The sequence below is a fragment of the Meles meles genome, chromosome 4, assembly GCF_922984935.1.
Source record: "Meles meles chromosome 4, mMelMel3.1 paternal haplotype, whole genome shotgun sequence".
In the NCBI taxonomy this organism is placed as follows: Eukaryota; Metazoa; Chordata; class Mammalia; order Carnivora; family Mustelidae; genus Meles; species Meles meles.
This window is the reverse complement of record NC_060069.1, coordinates 6,970,719-6,998,171: the sequence shown is the minus strand read 5'-3', so window position 1 is coordinate 6,998,171 and position 27,453 is coordinate 6,970,719. Positions and strand designations below refer to the sequence as shown.

The following is a 27,453-nucleotide window of genomic DNA, read 5'->3' as shown; positions in this document are numbered from 1 at the left end:
AGCTCTGGAGTCAGGCAGACCTGGACCCCCACCCTCCTTCTGCCCTTATTAGCTGGGAATCTGCAGTCATTTGGTAAGCCCTCTGAGACTTGGCTTCCTCATCCGTGAAAGGGAGGCAGTAATCTCTAATGTGTAGAACTGTACCCTGTAAGAGCATACACAGGGACACCCACAAAATGCTTACTACGCAGGAGCAGTCAATACAGACAATATCAGGGATCTGTCCACCTGCCTCCCCCATCCATCCCACATTGCAGCCCCTCCAAAGCCGTTGTCCTCTTGCCCTCAATAGAGGGGAACCTCTTGCCCTCTTGCACACCCGGCAAGAGTGCTTGCCCCGGACACCTGCTTCCCAGGGCTGTGTAGACCTAACCAAAGGGCTGGAGGGAAAGGCAGCCCCTACTGAACACCTGCTGCCGCATGAGGGTTGGGTTTTCCCCAAGTCTTTTTCAGCTGATCTTAGGTCCGACATGTAGGCCAGCCCTTCCCGTCACGGTGACCTACTTGTCAGGAATGCATAAGGCTGTCTGCTCTGGGCCTTGAGTCAGCAGCCAGGAGCTCTGCCATACTCCTGCCCGAATCTGACCCCGCCCAAGCCTTGCCCTCCTGAAAGCCTAGTGGGAAGGGGCCGAGCCTGCTGTTTGCTCCTCTGTGGCTGTGGTGGTGGAGACACCTGGACACATTAGGCGAACTTTGTTCCCTCCCTCTGCCGCTCCCCACGGATGCCGTGTGTTTGCTCCAAATAGAAACTCTCTTGGGTGGGAAGTCTCCACGTGTAGGGAACATGGGCGTTTCTGGGGAGTATGTGTTTGGTGGGCGTCAGTATGGGTGCGGGTCCACAAGAGCATGTACATGTGTGTGGACGTGTGCACAGCCACATCAGTGTACCCGAAAGTTCCTGACGCGTGTTTGTGGGGAGATGTCGTGGGAGTATATTTCGAGTCTGGGCATGCCTTTGGGGTGGAAATGTGTGTATATGACTCCATATGCATTTGCAGGTGTGAAAGTGTGTTCATCAAGAGAAAGGAACCTCCACACGTCCAGTGTGCCACATTCGCTGGGATGAGATGCGGAAACGAATCCGAGAGACTGAACTTTCTCTATGGTCCAGGCCTTGTTCCTACCAGGGCTCAAACCACCTCCTGTGCTAAAAGTGTCTCTTCTGTTCAAAGCTGGAGTCAGATGCATTGAGCATGGAAAAAAATGTCTTTTTACCAAGAGAATGGCCTGTGTTTGGTGCTCTGGGTGACCCTATTATCAGGTACTGAGAGCTGGCTCATGAAGTAAGAAGGTTCAGAAAGGACGGAGGAAACCAGCATCAGGGAAACTGTGTTGCCGTTCAGGATCACAGTGGCTCCGGGGAGGCCCTGCCTGGCTTGAGAGGCATGTGGGGCTCTTCTGGTTTATAGGACCCTGCAGGCCTACCCCAGGCACAGGAGCCACCTCAGGGATCTTTGGCCCCTGCAGGATTCAGGGGCATTGTCCTTGGGGCCTCCCCTGCCCAGGGATCCCCATTTCATCCCCTCTTACCGTGCTCCTTCACTTCCTACCTCCTGCCCCTCGCCTAGCAATAAGGCCTCAACCAGTCAAAATCCACATTGGTAAAACTCTACTTTTTATAAAACCTTGAATGGAGCTTCTTCAGACTCATGTGTGGCCTTCTCCCTCCTCTCCTTCAGACCTTTGCTCGAATGTCACCTTCTCAATAGCCACCCCTTAAAATTGCAACTCTCCCCGTAGGCCTGCCACCTCATCTCTCTTGCCCTCCTCGGCTTTCCTGCAAAGCTCTCACCACCCTTTTGCACAGTGCCAGCCAGCGCGGCTGAGGACGTGAGTGCAGAAATGGGGAGCGAGCATTTAGGAACTTCTGCACTGTGGCATCTGTAGATACTACAGAATTTATAGCAATTTGCATTGCCCAGAAACCCAGATGTAGATTAGGAAAACAAACAAACAAACAAACAAAAAAACTGTCTTCTTGCCATACTGGGTTTAAGAACCATATCTAACACAGTCTGCAAAAGGTGTCGGGTTTCCTGCTTGTCTTTCCCTACCCCACCACTGCGTGAATGCAAGTTCCAAAGGGCAGGGGTTTTGTCTGCCCTATGATCTCCTCAGCGCCTAGAACAGTGTCTGGCACACAGTGGGTGCTTAATGGATATTCGCTGAGTGAGTGAATGTGGAAGAGATGGTCTGAGAAGGTGATGAGAGCATTAGCTGGACACGGGGTGGGATGGCAGCCATGCTCCTTGTCCCCCATCCTTATTGGGCTGTGAGCACGCTGCTCTGGGTCTGAACCCTGTCACTTGTTCTTGGGACTCCAGTACCATAGGGCATGGCTGGGAACGTCGTCCTGATAAAAAGTGGTCCACTCTGTCTCTACCTCTGCCCCTCGCCTGTTCCTGGAGGGAGCCCAGGGCTGGCAGAGCCAGGCCAGAGCGACTGTCTCAGAGGTGGAGGGAGTTTGGTTCCACCGGCTGTTCCCACGGCTGGGGCTGCCCGAGCCCCACGTGGTTGGCACTGCTGGAGCCTGCCTCATGCGCCAGCCATCCTGCAGGGCCGGTTCTGGGCTCACACACCCACAGCAGCCCGCCCAGCCCCTCCTTTCCACCTTGCCCCAAGCCCTGGGGCTCCGATTCTCCTTCTCTGACCCTAGGACTCCACCCACAGAATCCCTTCCATCCTTCACTACCTCCAATGAATGGTGGGGGTTTGGTGGAGAAGGAGGGGAGTGGGCCCTAAGGGGCTACTGTCCGGACAATGTTCATGGCCACTTGTGACCCCAACCCGGGGAAAAGGAGTCACCAAAAAGGCCAGTTGTACCTTCTCCCCTGCTCCCTGTTGAACCAGCACAGGCACAGACTAATGTCTGCTCAGTCTGCATGTCTCCCCTCAGATCCCTCTCATGGTCCTGGGGAATTTCAGGGAATTCGAGAGGGGAAGCTGCCATGAGGAGCTGAAGCTCGAACTGGATTTTGATGAGTTTAAAATGAAATTTTTTTAAAAGATTTATTTATTTATTTATTTGACAGAGATCGCAAGCAGGCAGAGAGGCAGGCAGAGAGAGAGAGAGGAGGAAGCAGGCTCCCCGCGGAGCAGAGAGCCCGATGCGGGGCTCGATCCCAGGACCCTGGGATCATGACCTGAGCGGAAGGCAGAGGCTTTAACCCACTGAGCCACCCAGGCGCCCCAGGATGAGTTTAAAATTAAACGGGCCAAAAGATGGAGTCGAGAGATGAAGAAGGTTTTCCAGAGAAAAGGGACGTCATGTGCAAAGGCCTGGCGGTCCAAGAGACGACAGGCAGGCAGGGCACTCGCGGCCATTTCCCCAGTGTCCACGTGGCCTGGTGTGCACAGGAAGGCAATGGCAGCCAGTGCCAGAGAAGCCGACACGGGGCCGGTTCTTGCCAAGACTGTTCTTCCAACCAACACTTCGGAGCACCCCCGTGCCGGGCCCAGCACGGGGTATAAGGATAAAACAGGTGGTAGGAGCATGAAGATGTTTGGACGGACGAGCTGCTTTCTTCATCACTGCGCCCTGAGGGCCTGCCACGGTGCCAGGAACACGGTGGGCGCTCAGCAGACATCTGCGACGGCCACGAGTGAATGAGTGAGCGAGTGAGTGGGTGAGGGAACGAATGAAACGACGGCACCTACTTCCATAGAAACAGGATGGGGTAAAGAGAAGTCGGTCTCACTGAGGCCAAGAACCCAGACCTTAGAGGAAAGCCTCTGGGAAGGAGGGCGGTTTCTTCTTCGTCATTAAAGAAGGTTGCTGTCGTTTTCAGGGCGAACCGGAGCTGTGGCCTGTGCTGTTAGTCACTCTCCGGTTGAGATTTTGGCATTTTTGCCACTGATGCAACGTGCTGTGGTGATTTCCCCAGCACACTGTGTTGAGCAAGTGAAGGCCGCGGAGACTGGGCAGGGCCTCCCGGAGCTGGAGAAGCAGCCGCATTAATGCAAGAACAGGCAAACCTGTGCGGGGAGGTGGCCCCGAGGTTGCCCAACCATCTGGAATGTGGCCCCAGGTAGGAGCCTTTGGATTTACAAGAGGCGTTTATCTGAGGACAGTCTGTGACAAGGGCAGGTCAGAATGGAAAGCTGACAGGCCCTCAGAGGAAAGAATGTGTAGAGAATGTCGGGGGCACCACGGAGGGGCCTGGGTCTCCAGGGCCCTGCAGAGCTTACTGGCATGGGTCTCCCCCTCTGCCAAACTCTGGCTAGGGGCCGGAGACTGCTTGGCAGGTGAGAGCAGGGTGCGGACGTGGGCTGGTCATGGCACTGGTCCTTGGCAAGCTGGTGGGCCCTATTATCCAGGTTCCGTGGTGGGATCTCTCTGCCGGACTCCACATGTGTGGGCACCGCTGCCCCTTGGGAAGAGGGTTTGGTTGAGGTGGGTACCTGGAAGCACCACTCCATCTGTCCTGGATGGGAAAAAACTGGAGCTTCATTGATCCCCAGCCCTGCGCGTCCTCAGGGACAGACAAGGTCAAGCTGGAGACATGGGTGCCTGCCAGATGATCTCTTCTTTGTGGAGACACGATGCCCATGCCTGGATGCAGACGTCCTGTGAAGTTAACAGGGCTTATGCCTCCAGGTGCTCGCTTGAAAAAGCTCCTTCCAAGACCCTAGACCTAATTTTGCATTCGCGCATTTTGGTTTCTTTTTCTTAAAAAGGGTCCCCAAATTATATAAGCTTAAGGCCTCGCAAAACTGAACCCATCCCTCACTGCTAAAACTCCTTGACCCTGGAAAATGTTGAGGAGACGGTGACTGGCTGAGGGCTCCAAACTCCAGGACTCACAGGTTTCCTTCCCAGATCTCTGGCTGGGATCTCTGCCCTGGCAGCCGCGGGGGTTCGATGGTGGAGGGCTCGGGTGCAGCGTAGACAGCGTCTTCTCTGTGGCCAGAGTGGATGACCTGGAGCTGCTGAGCTGGGCCGGATGGAAGGAGACTGTCGGCTATAGGAAGGCCCAAGTGTCATCCTGAGAAATGGCCGACAAGTGCGAGTGTACCAGATCGAATAGCACTTCTAATTCCGTCCATTGGGCCCCCTGGTGGGGCATTCGCTGAAGACCCGTGTTTGGCCGCTGGTTGAAAACAAATGCTGTGATGTAAAATACCACTGAGTTGTAGACTTTAAAAGGGTGGGTTTTATGATATGTGGTTTATATCTCAAAACAAAAACAAAAACAAAAACACACCGTAGGGATGCGGAGAGTCTGGTTACTGTGGTGCCTTTCTCTTCCATTGGCTCTAGGCAGGCTGGGTGCGGGAAAGCACTGCTTTCCCAGGGTTTCTGGGCTGCCTCTTGTGGTGTCAGCCACACAGCACTGTTCGGGACCACTGGTTCCCAGCTGAGTCCTCAGTGGTAGGAAACAAGATGGCGGCACTGCAGACAAGGTTCCTGTTCCGCTGGGGTCCCTGGGAGCAGTGAAGTGGCGTCTGCCATTTCTGGGTGGCTGGGCCCCAATTTTCTGCTGTAGTTTGACACGTTTGCCAAGCCCTCTGAGCCTGACACATGCCCTGGCCAGGGGAAGAGTTGACCATTAACTGGGAAGTGGGAGAGAGAGAGAGACGACAGACAGAGATGGCTGGGACAAGTGGCCTTCCAACCCTCTAAGGCAGGTGGTGTGGTGCTCTCTGAGCCACACCCTGAGCCCTGTTAGTGGAGACGCTGGGTGAGGACTGGAGAAGGGCAGGGCTGTCCCTCACAGAGAAACTTGGCCTCCAAAGGGCCCAGCAGAGCTACCCGTGGGACCTAGGCTTCCTCATCACAGATGCCTGGGCACATGGGCAAGCACTCCTGTCCCCAGCAGCCTGCCGTTCTAACAGTTCCAAAACTTTGTTAGGCTGCCTGAGCAGCCTGCTCAGCCCCTTTACTGAGAAGAAATGGCTCCTCAGATGCACTGGTGACACTGTGACTAGAGGGTCCCACTGCCCCACAAGGGGACCGGCCAGAAGGTACTGGCGTCCTTCACATCTTTTTCTGCAACACCTGCGCAGGCACACACGTACACAGATACATAAATACACATGCATGCCCGTGTGCTGGGTACGCAGGATGGATGTTTCTTTGTCCCTCCTGCTCCATGCCAAGGAAATACTAAGAAGACTCTCACCAGATTAGCTCCTACAAAAGGCACAGGTGCTTTGAGTCCCCAGACAAAGGTGCTGGGAATGGGATGGCAGTCTTGTCAAGGCTGATTGCAGCCAGGTATGGGCTGTCCTCCCAGAGCTCTTTTGGGGGCAGATGGAGGTGAACAGGACCGTCTTTGCGGAGGGCGTTCTTTGGAATGCCCTGCCACGGGCTCCGCCATTTTGTTGGGACACCACATCTTAGCAGGTGCAGCTGTGGGCTGATATGGTTGAGGGAAGAGGTGTGGGAATGGGAGCTCTGTGGCATGCATCCTCAGAGAGCAAACTGTCCACGTGGCAAACCCTAAGCCAGGGCCTGATAACAGGAAGACAGGCATTGATGCTGCCCGGGCAGAGGAAGGCAGGCCGGGGAGGGGCGGGGTGTTGGTGTGGCCACAGGGTAGGGAACTGCTGCATTGGCATTGTGTTGGGTGGGGATCCTGCACGGACAGCTCCCCATCGGCTGGGGCCCATCAAAGTCAGGGATGCAAAGTTGTTGGAAAAAGTCCTTGGCTATTTCCAATTTTTCCACTTGTTTGACTCCCTTTCTTGTGGGCGGGTTGGCTGGCTCAAGAAGACATGTTCTCTAGGATCCTACTGGGTTTCTCATCAACATTGCTGCTGAGTCCCTACACTCGCCCTGAGAATAATTCCCCCACAGCCGTGGGGGCTGAATGTTCCCCTCAAGTACCCACAGCCAGTGGGGCTGCCTGCTGCCTCGTCGGCGTGACGGCTAGCCCACATCCTGACTGGGAACCTGATTGTGCTGCCTGGCCCCGGGAGACAGATGCTTTCTTTCTACTCTAACATCCGAGACTGAGAATGGTTTTCTCTTCTACGGATTGGAATGACATACTTTTTTTTTTTTTTTTTTAAGACTTCATTTATTTGTCAGAGAGAGCACAAGCAGAGGGAACAGCAGACAGAGGGAGAAGCAGCCTTGCTGCCACAACAGGGAGCCCGATGCGGGACTCCATCCCAGGACCCTGGGATCATGACCTCAGCCGAAGGCAGAGGCTTAACCCACTGAGCCACCCAGGCGTCCTGGAGTGACATGCTTTCTTGGGCACAGGGCAAAGATGACGACACCACAGCAAGAGAGAGGCAGAGCCCCAGAATGTACCACACATGGACACCCTCTGCTTGTGTCCCGGCAGAGGGCAAGCATGGTGCCTGGGTTCTTGGGCGGCTCTGGGACTCCCTGTGCTGGGTGGAGCTGGGGGAAGGATAAAGCGGCTTTGGGACTCCCAATCCTACCTTGGAGTCACCACAGCATGTGGCCCAACAAAACCGGCTGGGACTGAGCTACCCGTGGGGTATGTTCAAGAAACAGCCGCGACCCTGAGCTACCACTCATGGGTATGGTCTGGCCAGGGTGTAAGGAGCATGGGTGAGGAAGGGAGGGTACGGTTCAGAGCCAACAGTGCTTAGGGACTGTGACACGGGTGACTTGCCAACTCCCCAACCCTTCCTTTCCTTTCCCTCCTTCCATCCCCACGTAGCCTCTCACTTTGGCAAAGACACCACTTTTAATTTTTTTTTTTTTATTAAAATACTGTTATACCCAGTGGAATGCAGCAGCAGTCCTGGGACAGGGTAGCATAACAAAACAGCCATGTTTACATTTTAAATATTTACGATAACTTAAACATACAGACACACGTCATGGTCTTTGGCAGAAAACGTTCACAGCACAAAAAATACTTTAAAAGAAATACCAAATATTAATCCAAAATATATTAAGTTGTTTTTTTTTCTTTCACAATATTTTTTTGCCTTTTTTTTCCTCTTCTTTTTCTTGTTGCTTTGTAAACAATGCACATGAACCAAATGTATTTTTCAGCTTTAAAGAAGGGTAGAGGGTTTTAAAAAAAATATGCAATTGTCCAGCAAATGCAAATGTTTAAAAAGGAAACGTGAGGAATTACGGGAATAAAAACACATACCGAACCTAAAAACAGTAAAGGAAAAAACAAAGATTCAAGGAGAACTAAAAACAGTCAAGACAAACTACTAAAACCCACCAATCGGTCCTGGGGCTGAGCCGGGGGACTCTAAGACTGGAAGTTAAAGTCACTGCTGCTGGCAGGCTGTCACATGGACGCTTTGCTCTGATTCCGAAGCACTGGCCCTGCTTCAGGGCGCTGCTCACCGGTAGCTTGAGGAACCAGCCTCACAGGCGCCATTTTGTGCTGGGGGCTCCATTCAGAGGATGAGCTGAGTCACATCTTGTAGCTCACTGACCAGTTTTTCACCAGCATAGCTCCCTCTCCCAATCCCTCCAGGTGGGAACAAAGACTGATGAGAACAAAGCAACTCCTCCAGCTTCCTTCAAGAGAATTGGTGCTGGGATGCCCCCCGTGGCAGATGTCTGTGTGTGGCGGCTCATTTCATCTGGCTCAGGGTTCATAACCAAACCGACAGAATGTCCCAGGGACAGGAGCTGTGGAGCCATGTCAAGAGGCTGGTAATGGGGGTCCCGTGGGCATTTAAACAAGGCTCAAGGTGGAGGAAGACAGCCAATGTCACGTGGATCAACCAGTATCAAGATCCACGGGCCAAGAACTTGAGAAAGGGAGAGAGCGGAGAGGCTAGTCAGCAGTTTCAGGAACCGTGGCGGTAGGGACAGGCAAACAGAGAGGACACAAATCCGAAGCGGCATGCTTCAGTCTTCTGTTTCAGAGGAAAGGGGGTTATGTACAAACTGCACAGCTTATCCCAGTCCACTCAAATGGCCCCTGCCCACTCCAGCTGAGGGGGCGAGGCTGTGGCTTCTGCGGACTAACACCCTCCACAGTGCCCCGAAGATTCAAGTCTCAGTGATCTCAGGGAGGCAGTGAGGAGCTGAGAACAGATGAGGTGGGCGGGGGCCACATTTAGCCAAAGGGGAACAGCACGGCCGACTCTGCCCTGAACCGGCCCACCTGGGGTCCATGAGCAGCCATCTTGGGAAATCAGTCTCCCAAACCAATATATCCCCTCCCTTCCTGCCTCAGTGCCAACTGGGGGTCCAGAGAGGGCTCAGCTCCCTTCTGGGTTTCCAGTTTCTACCCCAACAGTCAGCCTGGGAATCCTCATTCTGCATGGGCTCAGGAGGAGGGATGTGGGGCTGAGAAGCAGGGTCTTCCGCACGCAGGTGTTCTCACGGCTCCCCTCACCCCTGTAGCATCCTTCTTAAGCCCCAGGGCACCAGCCGGTCAATGGGAACGAGTGTCTGGTTTGGGGAAAGCCGGGCAGCAGCAGTTGGGTGGGGCTGCTGGAATGGCTGAGAGCGGCAGAGGGCAGACGAAACGGGGAATGGTTCGGAGTCCCCAAGCACGACCTCCTTCAGATCAGTATCTCCACCATGTCTGACAAGTCCTGGACTCTGGATATAGCAACAGAGTCTGGAGAGAGACAAGAGCACAGGCAAACGCCAGTGAGCATCGCAAGATGGCCCTTTTAAATCCCGGCACTTTTTCAAGATAGGATCTCCCTTCACCAACGCTGCCTTCCTCAGCTGCCCAGGTAACGGGTACCCCCACCCCACCCCACCCCACTCGACCAACCGAGCACAAGGCTTTGCGCACCCCAGCTCTCCACCCAGACCGTCAGTGTCCGACGTGGGGGACACATTTATTTATAACTTTAAATTGGTTGGAGGCTCGGAGGGAGGGGGAGCCCTGAGGGAAGGAGGGAGGCTGCAGCATTCTTTCCGCGCCTGTGGTTTTCTGGGACGGTGAGGCGCAGGCCCACACCCGAGGGCTAATGTGAAAGGGAAGAAAACATTTAAAAGGCATCTTCTCAGATATCTCAGTCTTGGACTCTTTTTCAGCCAACTCTTCTAACTTGAGATTGCCATCAGGTCACTCGCCAAGCTGCATGATCTTAGATACTTAGATTGGCAACGAAATATGTAAGGAAGGCTACGAGAGACGAGAAGAAGGGCCTCCCGCACGGCTGCCTTCTTTCTGAACTTGGGATCTGTCTGTGATCGGGCTTTTCAGTTCCTCCCATCCGTGCATCCGACCAGCCCTCACGTCCACATGGAGGGGCCCACAGAGCCCGCTCGCCCAGCACTGTGTGCGGCTCCCCGTGGCGTGCGGGGAGCCAAGGGATCTGGGAATGAAGGGGCCCGAGCTCCAGCTCACGCCCCAGGGCATCCCTAGCCCTGTGCAGCACAGAGGTCCCGGGAAGGGGGACTTACCCAGTGAGGCTGTCCTCTGGCCCCCGCTGTACCCCAGGAGGCTGTCGGGATCCAGTCCCAGGCAAGCGGCAGCACTGTCTGGGGGACCGTCGGTCTGGGTGCTCCCATCTCTGCTCCCGTGTTTGGCATGAGCGGGGAGGGGAGCTAGAGTCACTGGCTCCTCCTCGGAGGCCCGGGCCGCTGGAAAGGCAGGAGGCCGACAGTTACTGCCTCATGAAACTAGGGGTAGCCCCATGAAGGACAGACACCTCAAGTTAACTGTACCCACTGGGGGGCACGTGGTGGTACGGCTTGCTCTTGATTTTCAAGAATTTCGATTAAGATTCGGTCAGTACTCCTGTTTCCCAATAGGAATAACTATCCGGTTGGATTGGTTTCCAAAGCTCTTCAGGAGCAGAAGCGTTCTTAGCGGGTTAAATCTGAGAACCAGCGGGGACTCTTGAATTTCCATGGCATCCGCTCAGAGAGAGGAGCGGAGGATCTTGTCTGCAAAGTCTCTCTGCACAGGAAGCTCTATTTCTGCTTAGATGGCGAGTGGCTGGGGTCCAACGTGCTGGCATGTACAGGGGCGGGGACTCGCGCATGCCCTCTCACACCAGCAGGACAGCCGTGGGCTGCCGGGTCACCGGAGCCAGTATGGAAGCTGGCTCCCTTGGGTTCAAGGACTGGGAAGCCCTGTCTGAGCCTCAGTTCTGGGAGCAAAGGCCTGACAGCAACCTAGCCTCTACCTACGCCTCCCACCAGCCTCCTCTCACCTGTAGCCAGCCGGGCAGGGGCATCCACTTGCCGCTCACTAGAGGACAGACCTTGCCAGCTCTGGGTCCCTGCCGCGGCAGCAGCCACGAAGACAGATGGCACAGACTTGGCGGGCCTCAGGGAGCCCTGCATGGCCTTGCCCGGGTCTTTCCTGGAGCGCTGCTGAAGGACCTTGATCACCGCATCCTTCTCCAGGATCTGGGCATGGAGCACCTTCAGCCTGAGGGGAGAGAGAGAGACCACGCTCACAGGGTCGGACCCGCCGGTCCACTGGCCTCCACCCTCCCTACCTCATGAAAGCCGGAGGGAGCCTTCGGAAAGGTCATCACAGTTCTGGAATCCGAAGCCCTGAAAACTACCAGGGCACAAGGCACTGGGCCTTTCTTATGCCAGCAAAGGCAGGACAAGGGGTGGGTTGGATTCTGCAGATGACAGCAAGGCCGCGACCCCGGCCCTGTGGGGCAATGCCCCAGAGCTGCTGACCATCTAATGGGCTCAGCTCTCGTGCTTGGCCTTATGAGTCGGACATAGGTCAAACAGAAATCTTGTGGGGCCTCTGAGGTTGTTTCTGCAGAGAAAACACTAGCTATCCGAAGCCAGGGCCCTAGTCTACCTTCCTTCTGGGGTGGCTCATGGTGTGGCCTCCGCTGGAAAGTCTTGCTTTCCCAACTGACTGGGGGTGGGAAGAGCAGACAGAGGCCGGAGCGCTGGATGGCATCCAACACCTGCACAGCCAAGGTCCCCTGGGCAGACCAAGGAGTCGGCTGGTACCTCTGGGAAAGAACACGCGCCTGATGCCTGGGGTGCCAGACCGACCCACGGGAACCGGCCCAGAGGGAGGAGGGACTGCTGAGCCTCGTGGGGAGAGGGGTGTTTATCAGGGGCTAGGGGCACGGCAGGGACCGGACAGCGCCACCCGGACCCTTCAGGGGGCCTGGCCCAACCTGCTTTCCATCTCCTGATGCCTGTGGCCACCGGTGAGCAGGCCCTCGTTGAAGCTGCTGCTGGGCGAAGGCTGGGGGGAGTGTCGGATGAGCGTGGTGTCGCGCTGGGCGGCCGCCGTGGCGGCTGCGTCCATGGCAAACTGCCTCATGGCTCGCTCCTCCAGATACTTCTGCTCCCACTTGGTCATATCCGCCTCGAGCGCCAGGACTTGCTCCTCCTTCTCCCGTAGTTGTTCTGACAGCCGCAGGGCACTGAGCTCTGGGGACCCACTGCTGCCACTGGCACCAGCGGGGGGGCTGGCCTGTCTCTGCGGAGAAGGGAGCACCGTGTTCAAGGGCGGAGGCTGGGGTGCAGCAGCCCCGGGTCCTCACCCCTGCACCCTCCCTTAGGCACAGGGGCTCCTCTGCCCTTCCCAGCTCGCCTGCCCACCCCCTCTCCGTGCCCTGCTGCTACCGAAGAGGAAGCAGGTGCTGTGGCTCCCGACAACCCCGTGGCTGAGGGCGTAGGAAAGATCAGGCCGGCCTTGGCACAGGGGAGCCGGGAAAGTATCCTCCAAATGGGGAAAGGGGTGCTCCCAATAATCACGCCGTGACAACTGGTGCAGACCAGGGCCCACCTGGGCAGTCCAGGGCCTGTGGTCACTCTAGCCCCGTGGGAAGGGTCAAGTGGGGAGTGGAGACAGAACTCCATCTGGCTTGTAAACCCTAGCGTCACTAACACAGCCCAGAGCGAGGATGAAGACTCAGGATCTGGGTTACCACCTGCCCTCTCCAGTCGGGGAGACGCGTGAGAGCTGGCTAGTCTTCCGCACTCCTGGGCTATCTCTCCAGAGACCAAGGATGCCAACCCCTGCTGCCGCCAAGGACCGAGGCCCAGGTCCTGAGTGCCCACGGCTGGCACCCGGCCAAGAGGCAAAGCCTCTTCTAAGGCTGGTGGCTGGGAGGAGCTGGGGCGAGGCTGGAGCACAGATGCCCCCTGCTTTCCAGCCGGATCTCAGCAGGGGCTCCCCAGATGCCGCGCTTCCCACGCCACCTCGTCGGGTCTCGCCACCTCGGGTCTCAGAGCTCACCTGCTGGGCACGTAGGGCCTTGAGCTCCTGCTCCAGGCGCGTCCGCAGACGCAGCTCCAGCAGCTCCCGCTTCTCACAGGCCGCCTGCAGCTGCCCCAGGGCCTGCTGCAGCCGCTCCACCTTCTCCACGTAGGCCTGCTTCTTGCGCAGCTCCTCCTCCGCGCGCGCCGCCCGACCCTGCGCGTTGCTCAGAGCCTGCTCCAGCAGCTCCGCGCGCCGCCGCTGGTCCTCGATGGCGCCGCGCAGCAGGGCCGTCTCCCGCTCCAGCTTCTCCTGCTCCTGCTGCTGCTCGTAGCCTGCAGCGGGGAGGCAGGGGCGCTGGGTCAGGGACGGCAACCACCCCACCTGGTGCCACGGGGCGCCCACCACATGCCGGGCTCTGCACGGATGGCTCCGTGGATGCGTCTGCGTCCTGGCCTCTCCACAACCCTGGGAGTTAGGCGCTATTATTACCACTGCCATTTTATGGCGGAGGGACAGGTACAGGCATTTGCGGTAATAACTGGGCCACGCTGCCTCTGCTGGGACGTAGACAGCCCCAAACACTGTCCACCTGCGCCACGTGTCACCATTTCCAAAACACATTCACCCTGTTCCTTGGGCCTCAGAAAGACACTAGAGACTGGCCAGATAGGAACTGTGATAGGGACCCACAGATGAGAGAAGGTGCAGGTGGACTGTGACAGGACCATCGCTCACACGAGAGAAGGAACAGGGAAGAGAGGAACCACCAGCCGCACCATGGGCCAGGCACTTACACATCTCATTCCCCTGAAACCTTCAACTACAGCCCCTCAAAGTAGGATACGGGACCCGCAACATATGGGGGAAAAACGTGGGACTGGTGCCGCTAAAGTGGGGACCCAAGTCAGCCTGGCCTCCCAAGGACCAGGCTGCTTCTGGCTGTGGCGGGAGGCCCCCACGCCCAGAGGCCTCTCAAAGCGGGCTCCAGGACTCATTCCATGGACCCAGAGACCCCCAGAATAAGGCTACATTTCCCTCCTTGGTTTGGGGGACCACTGAGATGTCGGCAGACGGGCTCATAATGAATGCAAACTTCGTGGCCAATGACTATGGTCATGACATGACAGTGACGATAACTACGGTCGAAGATTTGTGTCTAAGCTCCTAGCCAGCCCAAATTTTAAGTCGGGATTGTTTTTTTGCTTGCTTGCAGAACTCTGCTCAGGGACCCATTTCTCACTGTGCGGCCAACCAAGTCCCAAGCCAGACCATGAAGTCCTCCAGCTGATGCTCTAGGTCTAAATTCACCTCCCACCCGCCTGCCCTCTGACCGTCCAGCCCGCTCCCCCCTCCCAAAGATGGTGTTGGCTGCCTGCCTTGCTGGAGGGTGGAAGGGGATGGGCCGTAGGGCCTGCCTGATGAACTCCAAGGCACTGTCTCTAGCGTGTGCTCTACCACAGTACAGTGGGACTTTCTGCTGTGATCAAACTGTTCCACACTGTACCAACTGTGCCGAGCTACTGGCTATTGAGCGAGCACTTGCAATATGGCTAGTGTGAGGAAGGAACCGGATTTTTAATTTTATCCCCTTTTATTTCATTTTAGTCTTTGGGCCACATGTAGCGAAGTACCTATCACAGGGGACAGGTTCTGGAATAGAAGAGTGAAGGCTTGGGACCTGGGCAGGCCAAGGGAGGATTTGCTTACTTAGGGCCCTAGGACTGGAGGAGGAGGAGGACACGGGCAACGCAGGCCAGCTCTGCCTCAATGTGGAATTTTTCAAGGCTGGTGGGTCCAGGCTGGCCTTACTCCTTGGCGTGGAGGGAAAAAATGAGGAAGCTCAGTAATACTGGAACTGAGGCATCCACAGTGGGCTGACTTAGCATCTAAGGAACGTGGTGGAGAGGCCGGCAGAGAGAGTACATTGCGGATTTGGGCCTAGAAGCAACGATCCCTTCCTGTATGTGCTCCAAGGGCCCACAGCCCACAGGGCTTACAGGAAGCAGCCTCTCCTCCCAGTCTTTCCTGTGACTGCCCCATATTCCAGCCCCAGAACCTGAAGCTCAGGTTCTGAGATGAGAAGGAAATGCTCAAGGTGGACAGAGCTAAGAGAGCTAGGCCTCAGGACTCAAGGCCAGATCCCCAGAGAGGGCAGGGCCAGACCAGACCAGTCAAAGCGGGGATGGGGTGGGGTGGGGAGGGAGGGGCGGTCTGTACCGAAAGTAGGTGACATTGGTGACAGTGATCACACTTTCCTGCTCCTGCTGACGGACCCCAGAAAAAAGGTGAGTCAACCAGAGACATCTTCCCCGGGAGCTTATGTTTTCTCCAGGCGTATTAAGGAACAAGGAAGAGCTGCTTCACTTTCCTTAGTCCTTGGGGAGGGGTGGGGGGACCCAGCCTCTGTTTCCCCGCAGCTCCCTGCTGCCTTGCACAACCTCGAAGGCCCTGGCAGGGGCCATCCCCAGCCACCAGGATGGAACCACAGGCTTCTCTGATCTGTCGGGGAGGAGAGCTCCTCTGCTGGGGGGGCAGGGCGGGGGGAGACAAGTTGGGAGATGGGAGGCGGCCAAGGGCAGGCAGAAGGGGGATTCACCTTCTGCCCTGGAGAAAGCCACTGGCTGGGGCCCACCAGCTCTGGCCCTGTCCCTTTGTCCCAGTGGCTCTAGGCAGGGGAGGGAGCGGTGGGGGGCGGGCCCAGAGCGGAACAGCCCAGCGGCTCAGGAATGCCAGGCATCCAGGTCACCCGCGGCTGCGAGAGATTAATGGTTCCAGCGAGGAGCCAAGAACAGCCTGGCGCTTGCTCCTCAGGGAGCGGAAACGCCTCCAGGCCAGCCTCCCCCACTTTGCCTCTCCTCTGCTGGCTCCCAGAAATCTGCCTAGCGACTTCCTTTCTGCGGCAGTGTGCGACCCCAAAGCCTACCCTCTCCTCCAGGAGGCCCCCATTCCGCCTCCTGCTAGTAACCCATCCCCCCAGACTCCCAAGGGCTACACCAAGGGCTTCCCCCTCCCTGTCCTTCCCCACCACCATCACCTCCCTCCCAGGCACCCAAATTCATTGCCACCTTGCTCGGCTCAGTATGGCCTAGCCTACCTCCTGCTCCAGCCCATCCCCTAATCCCTTCAGGGTCCTGTCCCCCCACTTGCCTTGTCTGGGGCTCTGAGCCCTCCTTGCAGAAGGAGGTGCTGCCAGCCAGAGCTCAGTCCTCAAGCTGCTCCCTGACTTCTGGACGCTCCATTCCATCCAGACCCCTCACATACAGTAGGCTTCCTCAAAGCCACCCTCACCAGGACACCGGCCACCCCCCCGTTCCATTTCTCTGCAAAAGCCCGAACACCATTACAGCAGAGTAGGAACTTACTAACTGCCTCTGTCTCTTCTGACTGCTAGTGCTTCTTCCTGCTGCCAAGCTTCCTTTAGTCCCACTCCACGGACCTCCCCATGAGCCATCCCACTGCCTCTTCCCCTGTGGGCAGTCTCCGCCCCTGCCATCCCCACAAAGCCTCTCTCGGGCCAGTGGGGACTTCCCACTCACTAGTCTCCAAGGCCAGGGGCACCTTTGTTCCCTTACATCTGTGGTTAGAAGACCCTGCTTCCTTCTCAAGTTCAGCCCCTCTCGCTTGACCCCCTCCCCTGCCCTGGTACCTTCCAGGACCTGCTCCCACCCTCTGCCCAGTTCCTGAGAGGGGCTTAGCATGGTTCTGCTAATGAACAAGTGTCTGAATAGACTAGTCAATACTGAATGCATCTACTCTCTTCCAGAAGCCTTCCACCACCCCTGTTAGAGGGGCTTCCTAAACCCCTTCCTCAGCCTGGTTAAGCTCCAGGAACCCACTGTGGGTTGTCTGCAGGGACCCTCCCCTGGCCACCTTGTTATGGCCCAGTTGCACCATCCTCCCCAGCTTCTCACATTCCAGCTGGGCACCCCTAACCTTCCCGCGCCTGGAACTCCCCGGAAGAACTCAACATTCCTTCTCTCTGCTCCCACTTGCCTCCACGGCTATCTGGCCTCCCCCACTGCCCACTGCACCTCTAGTTCTGAAGGATACTGTACCAACACAGCAGCACAGTTCAGCAAATCACTGCGCCCCAGTGTCCCTCTGCTAGCCATTCATCTCTCCAATAAATACAGAACATCATCTTATCTCTGGAAGCCACCACCCCCAGCCGAGACTCCGCAGTGCCGGGTACATAGCAGGCATTCTGGAATCCTGCGTTCGAAGCGCTGCTTTGCCGGGTGAGAGGGCCAGTCCTCCGTGTCCACAGTCACTGCCAGTCTCCCCACCCACTTATCTGTGCGGGCCTCTAAGCGGGACCCCCACTCACTCTGAGCAAGCAGCTTGGCCACCATGTCCTGACTTCCTGCCTGGGCCTCCTGGGTCTTGGTTGCTAGACGGCGATTTGCAGATTCCAATCTCTCTGTTTCAAATGAAGGAAAAAATGTTTTAAGGAAAGATGTTGGGAGTATCAGGTGATCAGGTGAAGCTGCCTGCCCAGTGTCCCCTGGGGTCCTGGGTGTGGGGCTGCACCCTCCAAACCAGGGAGGGACTGATAGGGAACCCCAGGGTGCGCTCCGAGCCAAGTGAGGAGGGAGACTCTGGGCACATCAGTGAGGGTTCCTGCTAGAGGCTCCAAGGCGCAGAACAGACGCAAGCTTCGCCCGTCAAGGTGGCTACCAGGAGTCCCACGCTGGTAGCCAGTTTACACTTATTTTTGCAGAAGGCAGAGATTATCCATTCCTCCCTACACCAGAGCAATCAGGGCCTCCACAGATGCTCGCCAGCCCCTCACCCTGGGTGCTCTCTCTCACCTCTAAGATCCCTGTTGAAGTCCTGCAGCCTCCTCATTTCACTGTCCATTTTGTTCCGCATGGTCTTCTCCAGGGCCTCCCGCTTGGAAGAGGCTCTCGTCAGGCTCTCGTGGGCCTCGGAGAGCCGCTGGATTTCACCTTCCAGCTGCAAGAGGCAGACAGGAGAGCTGAAGGAAGGGGACAGATCCCAGACAGTGTGTGGCCTCAGGGTCCCCTCCACAGGCCCAGGCTGCTCTGCTACACCATCATAAAGGGTGAGTGAGAAGATAAAAGGCGACGGCAAAAAAAATCCAGGGGGCTATAGTGGGATGTTCAGAAGCCCAAATCGGATACTAGAACCAGCGGGCAAGGGTCCCTACAATTGTGCCAATGCTGAGTGAACCCAGGGCCAGGTTCTCTGGAATTGGCTGCCTCGGACTGACCCAACACAGCTTCCCTGCGCCCAATGGTCCAGAAGTATTTTACTTTTGGTCAGTTTCTACTGACAGTCTGAGCCCCGTGGGATAGGACTGGGCACAGAAAGACTCCAGCCGTGTTCTGGGAGTTTTGAGCTAGCTGGGACAAAACAGGAGGCCAGAGGCCACCCGTCAAAGCTGAATGCACAGCAGATAAACCTTCACAAAAGGGGGCACACTAGTCCCCAGCCTCAGTTGCCTGTGGCAAGAGTATTTCTTCCTGTGGCCAGCACCCTCCGCTGCAGAGGGCCAGCCTGGCCCCAGCGGCCCCTCCCACTTGGCTGTTGGCAGGTTCCGCACGTGCTCCAAGCCCTGCTCCAAGCTCGGCAGGGATTCCAATAAGTAGCTCGTTTTTTCCAAGAGGAGGGGCTTTCTCTGGGGCCAGGGCTGGCCTAGAACAGACTTGCTGTTGTGTGGGGGACACAAAGGGCTCTCTGTGGGAGGTGTCCGCAGGAGGGGGTGTGTGCAGGGGAAGGGCGTGCAGGGAGCTGGTGAATGGGCTCTTTTTATCACTGCTGGGCAGCAACTGCTCACACTCCAGGCCTGCTCTGCTGGCCTTGAGGCTGCTCCCCAGCTGTCTCTAGAGTCAGCGAGGGAGGGCATGGGAAGGACGAAGGGGTGGGCAGCAGCTCCCCCGCCCCGACCATGTCCCTCTCTTCTGAGGTCCCAGCAGGGCCTACCTTCTCAATGCGGCCAGCCTTCTCTGCTGAGCTCTCCAGCTCCTTCTGCAGCCTCTCATTGTCCCTCTGCAGCCTGGCATTGTCCCTCAGCAAGGTCTCCAGCTGGGCCAGGTGGGCGCTGCCCGAGGTGGCAGAGGAGGCCTGGGTGCTTGCTGGCCCCTCCATCTCGGGTGGACCGAGGGAGCCTAGGGGGCCATGGCTGAGAGCAGCTGGGTGTGGGGGCAGGGGGGGCTCCTGGGGTTGCTGTAAGTACTGGTACTGCTGTTGCTGCTGGAGGAACACGGGGGGCACCTGGGCCTGCAGGATCCTGGGGAGCAGAAAAGACGGTGTTCAGAGACGGCACAGACCCCCATGGCTCCCACCCCTGAGCGGCCCTGAGTAGGCCCAGCCCTCCTGGCATACGGGAGAGTCTCCACACAACATGAGGCAGTGACCAGCAGGGAGGGCCTTTTCCCCACGGTGTCTGCCCTAGACCCTCACGGGAGTCTAGCAGGGGTTAACATCAGGACGCCTGTGTCACACCTAGCTTCACTGTTGGCTGGGGCCTTATGAGCAACCAGTAGATAAGTAAGGCATCTTCAGCACTGCGCACTTGACCTTTCCCATTCACAGAAGGTTCTTTTTGGGTCTGGAGGCCACATTGATCGTGACTGAGCACACAGCCTCCCAGGCCCCTGGGCCACTTGATGGCTGGACCCCAGCAGCTACCCCTGTGTCTGTCTGTTTTAAGGCTCTCACACCAGCACCTGCCAGTTCGGCACAACCACGTTTTTCTCCCTCCTATTTCGGATCCTGTCACCCATCGCAGAAACATTTTTTGAATACTGTGGCTAAGGGCAGAGGGGTGAGATGGATGTCTGGGGAAGTAGTCTGAGCTCCGAAGTCCGACAAAATCGGCATTCAAGTCTCTGGGGTGTTGGCATGCCTCTGCTCCTCACGAGGGTTAGCATTCCCAGCCTCAAGGGGCTGGCCAGGCCTACACAAAGCCTAGCAGGATCCTGGGCCTACAGCACGTGCTCCCACCATGGCGGCCCAGCCTCTGTCTCTCCCAGGGGCAACTGCAGCGTCTTGTCTTGTTTAAAGAGTAAATGTGACCCACACACTGGTTTTCTTAGGCATAGGGGCTACCTCTGGACCACCGTGATAGCCCGAGTTTAAAGACGATGTTCCACTGGCCTTTAACAATGCTGTAATGTCACTCTCAGAGCCCCATTAAGGGAAGGAGCAGACAGCAAGAGGCATGGGGTGAGGCCTGGTCACAGGGCCTCTCTGGGGCCTTGGGACTCCAAGTGTAAAAGAACGGACCGTCTCTGTCACACCAGGGATTTCCAACTCCCAGACGCTCCATGAGGGTTGAATGCCACTCGTGCATCCATCACCTCAGTGCTCATGCCCCTCCCCCCATTACCTCCCTTCCCCTGCTCCCCTGAGGACCCTAGGCTAGAAGAAAAGTCCCTGCTCCAGGTTCCCAATGAACAATCCTTATGTGATCAGCTGAAAGGAGAGGCTGGACAGATCTATTTCTCGCCCTGCCTTAAAGCAGAGCTTCCAGCGAGAGCTGAACAGAGGGTCCCCACAGGAATGTGCAAACTCTCCTTGCACTGCTACATGTGGCGTTCTTGGGGTTGCTTCACGAACTTTCTCCCCCCTGCACTGGGCCAGGCAGACACAACTGGCATTCTTTGTGGATGACTTAACTCTGAGAAAGAATAGAGTCTCCTTTCCCTTCACACTCGCTCTCCCTTCCCCTATTCCGCACCCCCCTCCCTTTTTTGTTCTCCCGTGGTCTACTTCCTTTCCACGATATTATCTTTTCCTGACAGGATTCAGTAGGGCTGCTCCAGAAGAAGAAATCCACGACTCAGCTTCCGAAACTCTCCCTGGCCAAGCTGAGAAAGGAGCTAAGGCAGTGGGGGTTGTGGGGGCTGGGCACGAGAGGTGGAGGTTGGAGAAAACCCACAAGCCTCCATCCTCTGCTCCTCCATACCAACACCATGGCGTCACTCATTTCTCGAGAGCAAGGAAAGGCATCTATCCCAGGAAAAGGCCGAACGGTGGGAAAGTGGGTGACTAAATGAAGACTCAGCAAGCATGATGAGAACCAGAATTCATCCTTGAGCCTTCCAGAAGAAAGGAGGCTGCAAATCCTCAGGCCCCTCTGGTGGGGTTTCCTAGACCAGCGCGCAGGGAGATGCAGTGTGTGAATGCAGCAGTGTGTGTCTGCTTCTCAGAAGGTGCTGGGCCAACGGAGAAGCCTGGGGCACAGCCTCATTTCTAGGAACCATTATTTCTGCAAACTGTCTGGGCTTTCTGCTTCCATTCTTGCCCCTCCAAATCCATTCTCTCTACCTGCAGCCCGAGGGACCTTTTGAAAGAGGGAAGCCAAATCGCATCCTCTAATAGAGGCTTCTCTTCACCCTCAGAATCAAACTCTGCATTCCCCAGCAGCCTTTTCCCAGTGCCCCAGAAAGGGGCTCACCTGGACCTCTGCCCCAAGGGGCTCCAGTCACCTGGGGCACATAGGGAAACGGGAAAGGAAACGCAGAGTAGCAAGTACGCAGCTCCTGCCTGGGTGTAGGATAGGGGGAGGTCTCTAAGGAGGCCATCTGGCCCTTCGTGCCTCCAGTAAGGAGTGCCTCCCACTAATCACAGAAAGCAGACTGTCCACTTGGTCTTAAACATCTCCGGAGAAGGAGGTCTCACCTTTTTCCCACTTAGTTTGGAAACGGTTTGGCAATGATTCCCAGCCCTTGTCTTGAGCAAGTTCTTTCAAAAACCTAACCTTTACCCTGCTGCTGTAACTGGTACCCCCTGGAAACCCTAGTTACTTGATAGCTAATCACACAATGGTATCCATCTCCAAATTAAAGCAAAAGACACCACTAAGTTCTCCTGTGATCTGGGCTGCGTCCTACTCTCTCCTCCAGGCATCAGCCCCTCCTTGAGAAGGAGAGGGGTACTGGTGGCCTTCCTCTGGGGCTCGCCAGCCCTGGCCCAAGGTGTCGTCTGGAAGAAAGTCAGGGTGAGCAGTTACCTGACTTCGGCATGCTGGAAGTGTGGGCTTCCGCGGGTGCGGTACCGTGGGTCGGTGACAGCAGTGGCAGTCTCATGAGCTAGCATGACGTGGGGGTACTGAGGCGGAGGTCCACGGGGCTCTGGGCCCTCGGCTGGGAGGGGCCTGGACGCGGGGCCCTGCTGATTGCGGGCCAGCTGCGGGAAGCTGTGGGAGGAGCTCATGTGGCTGGGGGCCCGGGCACCGTTCCTCTCCAGGGACAGCTGCAGGAGCCGCTCACTCAGGGAGCGCACATGCCCGTGGCGCAGCTCCCGCAGGGCCTCGTCCTGACTCCGATGGGCTCCTGGGGCCCCTCGGGGATCCCGGTCCCCCACATGCGGCCGGGGACCCGCCTGCTGGGCCGCATAGTACTGGGAGTGGGCTTTGGCCTCCTCATAGGTGGGCAGCTCCTCTCCCTTGCTGGGCTGCGGACACAGCCGGTAGAGGGTGTTCTCTGCCAGGTGGGTCTCACCGCCCTGGTGCTCCTGGCCCTGGGGCTCCTGCCTGGTGGCTTGCTGCAGCCCCTGAGCGTCCTCGGGTGCCAAGACCTCCGCGGAGGCTTGGGGGCTACCTGTGCCCCCGGCCCCGGCCCCACCCCGCAGGGCCTGCTGTTGGATGGCCAGCAGCGTGCGAGTCTCCGTCAGGTTGCCATAGCGCAGCTGCTCCTGGATGAGGCGGTGCAGGACTGTCCCGGAGGAGTCTTCCAGCGTCCTCATGCTTCCTCGGCTGCCACACACCTGCTGGCGGCTCGGGGCGCCTCGCCCCAGGGCACCTGGGAGGAAAGAAAGAAGAGCAATGAGGGGCAGCACGCAGGAAAGAGCAAGGCTGTGGAGGGTCACCCAAGCCTGGGCTCAGCTGCCAGTGCTGCCACCCACCGATGAAGGCAAGTGACCTAACCTGCGAGACTCAGTTTCTCCATCGGAAAAATGAAAGAGTAATGCTTGCCTCGTGGACTTGAAAATTAAATAAGCCAAGGGCTGCCGAGCTCCTGGTACACTGTAAATCCTTGGCAGAGGACTACCCTTACAGTCCTATTCGCGGAGACGTACTAGGCCTAAAGAAAGACCCCAGTAACTCTGAAGGTTATCAGTCACCCAGGAACCACAGCCTCCTGCAGTCAGCTTCCCAATGAAAAGGCTGATGAGCGACCCCAGCGTAGGGGTAGCTCAGCTATAACCACGAAGCACGCCAGTCCAGGGTTAGACAGGGTCCCAGCTTCTTGGCACATGGTAAAGAATCAGTCCAGCCTAGTAGAAGCCCTGGGCAAACAGCCCCTACGTCCCTCTAGAATGTAGCACTCCTGAGCCCTAGCCTTGGCACAGTTAACTCATCACCCTTTACCCCCTTTCCCACACTGAGCCCTCCCTGTCATGGCATGACCTTGACAGTCACTCTGCAAGGTGAACGGGGAAGAAGGGAGAAAAGGCATCTGGTTTGGTGAATAAGGGATGAGAGAAGACAGGCTAGCTACCACAGGACCATGGTTTTGTGAAATGAGGCAAAAAGAGGCCACACATCAAGGTTTATGGGTCAGTCACACAGTCTGTGTGCGGACAAGTGCCCGGGTGCACCCGGAAAGACAAAGGATGGCACCGTGTCTTTGATTTTTGACCGTCCGACGTGTACACACACACAGACACACTTGCTACTTAGAAAAAGACCCGGATGGTCCTCCGCCACATTGTGGGGGTGGGCGCTGGGCATCTTGACATCACTAACACCCATCTGAGCCAACTGGAGGAGTAAAGGAGCAAGGGAGAGGCTCCTGGTTGCTGGGGCTGGGAGCCTGCAGCGCAGGGCATGTGTCCCGAGGAAGGGATTCTCTTCTGAGCTTGGGCTCTCAGTGGCTCAGGTCCTGGAATACTGCCGGCCTCACTGGGCTTCCTTCCCACAGCCTTCTCCAACACAAACCTCCAAAGGAGATTTGGGGAAAACCAAACAAAATCCACATCTCCATAGGTCCTTACTTATCGGGGGAGGGGAGTGGGAAGAACATGGTCCCTCCCCTGCCTTAAAAGTGGCCCCAAGGCCCCCGCTGCATTTTGGATTCCGGAGGCTCGCAATCCTTCCTCCTGGCGGCCCAGAAAGGAGAGGGAGTGGAGTCTGGAAGGCATCTCGGTCCCCATCCTTCCGGCACCCAGTCACGCTGCCCTCTCTCCCTACACACAGTAGGTGTGGAGATGCAAGACTCCAGAGTTGCCAGAGGCAAAACAAACCGGAATCAATTCACCCTAGAATTTCATCCACGGGGCATTTTCTTTAAAAAAAAAAAAAAAAAAAAATCAGTCTGGGCTGACTCCCGCTGAGAACGAAGAGGGGGGTGGGGTGTACGGAATGCAGAGTTTCCTGGACAGATTCCTAGTCTCCTCCCCGCAGCAATGTGCTTGGGAGCGGGGAACACCTCCCGAGCCTCTCAGTCGAGTCTGTCCCCGTCAGACCCCTCGGATGCAACTCTTTCAGCTGAGCCATTGTTAAATCTGGCACCACGACCCCAGCCATGCACCTTTGGTGCACCAGAGCACCCAACTCCCTGAACACCCCACCCCCTTTCCCAAGTAAGCACACAACTCTGGCTCTCGCTGGTTTAAGGAAACCAAGCGAAAGTCTCAAAGTCAGACTGCATCCCAGCCAGGATCCAGCCCTACCCGGACTCCAAGCCGACCACGAACACCCGGAGGCGGCCGCGGCGCTTAGAACGAGCAGGCGAGGGTAGCCGGTAGCCCACTGAGTTCTTGAAGCGTTGCGGGTCCGCCTCCCTCCCTGCCTCCCGAGCCCTCTTTGTTTTCCAAATGCTCCAACGCTGACGTCACCGGGCTGGACGGCTGGCTGCATTCTTTCTAAGTGAGAGCCATTCCGTGGCTCCAGAGAGGATTTTCCAAGGAAGACAAAGAGGAATTCTTGGACTAGATGGGGGGCAAAGACACCTGTAATCCCCACCTAACCAGTTCAACCCCAGGGCCCTGCAACTGGAACTCGGGAGCGGCGCCTCCTGTCCTGTTCCGCGCCCCTCTCCCAGGCCCACGACCCACAACAGGGGACCCCGCTCTCCCCAAAGGCTGTCCCCCTGCCCCCGCCCCAAGAGACCGGCGCGCCAGCGACAGCCCGGACCCAGGCACGCTTCGAGGGGCCGGCAGGAGCGGCTCAGGGCCGCCTCCGCGGCTTCCTCGAAAGGGCGCACTTCACCCAGGGGACGCTCGGTGCTTCGGGTTCCCGCTCCCAGAAAACGGCGGGCTGCACGGGGTCTCTGGCTCCGGCTGGACGCGTCTCCCCCGGCCCGCGCGCTCCCCGAAGCGCCCGAGCCGCCTTCCTTACCGCTGCGGCCCGCGGGTGCTCGGCGTAGTCAGACCCGACGACCCGGCCCGGCCCGGCCCGGCTCGGCTCGGCAGCGGAGGTGTGCACTCGGCGGTGGCGCCGACGCTCTGGCCGCTCGGGCCCCAGCGCGCAGCCCCAGGGTCGGCCCGCGCCGGAGGCGGCTGCTATGCCAGGAATGTGAGAGTTTCAGGTTCCCCCTCCGGATCAAAGCGAACCACAAATAACCTCTCAGCGCGCCGCCCTCCTCCGCCCTCCGCCTCCTCCCGCTCCCTCCTCCCGGCCCCCGCCTTCCTCTCGGGAGGCGGCGCTGCGGGCTGGGCCCGGAGCTCCCTGCCCGGGCCGCCCAGGGCCCTCTGGGACGCCCTGCACCTCTCCCGCCTCCACACCCCAGCGCCACGCTTTGCCTTCGGGGCTGCTGCGGACGAATTCATCTCCTCGGCCATTACCGTCCCGCAAACCCGCCCCCGCCTTCCACCCACTCTCTCATCCCTGTGCGCGGACAGGAACACCCGGAGCTGGACCATCGCGTGTCCCTGAGGGGTTCTGGGTTTTGCTGCGGCGGAGGGGCTCGGGGAGAGTGTGTGTGTGTGTGTGTGTGTGTGTGTGTGTGCGCGCGTGTGTGCGCAATGTGACTGCGGAGGGGCTCGGGGAGAGTGTGTGTGCGTGTGTGCGCGTGTGCGCGTGTGTGCAATGTGACTGCGGAGGGGCTCGGGTAGTGTGTGTGTGTCTGTGTGTGTGTGTGTGTGTGTGTGTGTGTGTGTGTGTGCGCAATGTGACTGCAATGATGTCCTTACCTGCCTGGCTTGGACCCTAACCTCCGCCCCTGGCGAAGAGAAGCCGCTTCCAGCCCGAGTCTCTTCCCTAACCCCCACTGTTTTCACTGCCAGCGGCAAACCTTTGAATTGCCCTGTTATTGTTTACAAACACCTTCACCAGCTCTTTCGGGGACTGTCTCCACAGGAAGTGTGAATCTGGGTTGAAAATCTTCCGGTTAATTTGCTCCACCTAACCCACTGAATCGCCCGCCGCCAGGCGCTCTGTCCCACTCTTCCGGGCAAAGGGACTAATGGGCACCCCGAAATTTACGCAGAGCGCACGGTGTGCCACCACCCGCTTTTCGCCTCGTCATCCGGGTCAGCCCTCCTAAATCAGCGTCCCCGGGAATTCTGTTATCGTGTCTGTGTTATACACGAGGAAGCCAAGACTCAGGGAGCTTAATTAGCTTGATACAGAGCAGAAGCGACGAAGCCAGGTAACCACTGGCTGCTATTTTTCATTCTCAAAACCCTTCCGTTGCCACCAGGAGCCAGGCTTTCTATACAGGGACAGGACAGACCCTGGGAGCCCAAGAAAGGGGCTCCATTCCAGTCTCTTCTTCATTTCCCCCTACACTCCTGCCAGTCAGGGGCCTTCCTTGATGTCTACCTCGGTTGCTCCTGGTATTCTTCGTCTGGGTGGAGTGCTTTCCTCTGCGCTTGGACCCACACTACCCCCCAATCCCCTGAGCTGGTCCATCCGTGTTGGTACACACCTTTTCAGACACACTCTCCCCGCCTGCCCTCACCCCCTGTCCCCACCTGCCTTTCTCCTCTATGACCACAGTTCAGCGTGCCATTCCTGAGCCCTGACCACACTGGGCCTCCCGCCATCTACATGTGGGGGACTCAGGCCTGTCCACTGAGAGAGTCAAAGGCTGAGTCCTACCCTCCGGACCCCGCCACCTTGCCCCAGTAGGGTCCTCTTTCCCTCACCATGGACTTTACAAGTCCCAGATCTGCTGGAGAGACCCAGGACAAGAAAACTTTGTTAAGTTCAAAGAGCTATTTACTAGCCAGGGACATTGTTAATTTTTAATAAATCCCTCCCCGACAATGTGTGTATGTGTGTGTGATTTACTTGTTAGCCAAATAATTGCATTACAAATAATGATTGGCTCTGAGACAAAGGAGAAAATAAGTCACTTATGCCAGGCTAAGGGATATTTGGCCTTCCAAGGACCACCACACAAAAAGAAGCTAAGGCCATAATGCCACTGTCCCAACTGGTTACACTTGGTAGAAATTTTAGAAATGAAAAGGAAGAGAG

General features: G+C 57.3%; 1 protein-coding gene across 1 annotated transcript; it reads right to left on the bottom strand.

Annotated features, from left to right (window-relative positions):
- Positions 1-7,665: 7,665 nt before the first annotated feature.
- Positions 7,666-25,619, bottom strand: AMOTL2 (angiomotin like 2). The gene is made up of 10 exons (XM_046002357.1): positions 25,369-25,619; positions 22,039-22,828; positions 19,005-19,311; positions 17,870-18,014; positions 17,386-17,478; positions 13,095-13,390; positions 12,025-12,332; positions 11,080-11,300; positions 10,325-10,504; positions 7,666-9,524 (listed from the first exon to the last, which is right to left on the bottom strand). Exons 2-10 carry the CDS (start codon positions 22,770-22,772, stop codon positions 9,466-9,468), a joined length of 2,343 nt encoding a protein of 780 aa, XP_045858313.1. The 5' UTR covers positions 22,773-22,828; positions 25,369-25,619; the 3' UTR covers positions 7,666-9,465.
- Positions 25,620-27,453: the final 1,834 nt, after the last annotated feature.

Excerpts from the sequence above, each read along its gene's own strand:
- AMOTL2 (XM_046002357.1), bottom strand. The coding sequence starts at position 22,772 with ATGAGGACGCTGGAAGACTCCTCCGGGACAGTCCTGCACCGCCTCATC. Across the intron at positions 19,312-22,038 it reads TTCCAGCATGCCGAAGTCAG|GATCCTGCAGGCCCAGGTGC; the intron begins GTAACTGCTCAC and ends TCTGCTCCCCAG. Across the intron at positions 18,015-19,004 it reads AGGCTGGCCGCATTGAGAAG|CTGGAAGGTGAAATCCAGCG; the intron begins GTAGGCCCTGCT and ends TGCCTCTTGCAG.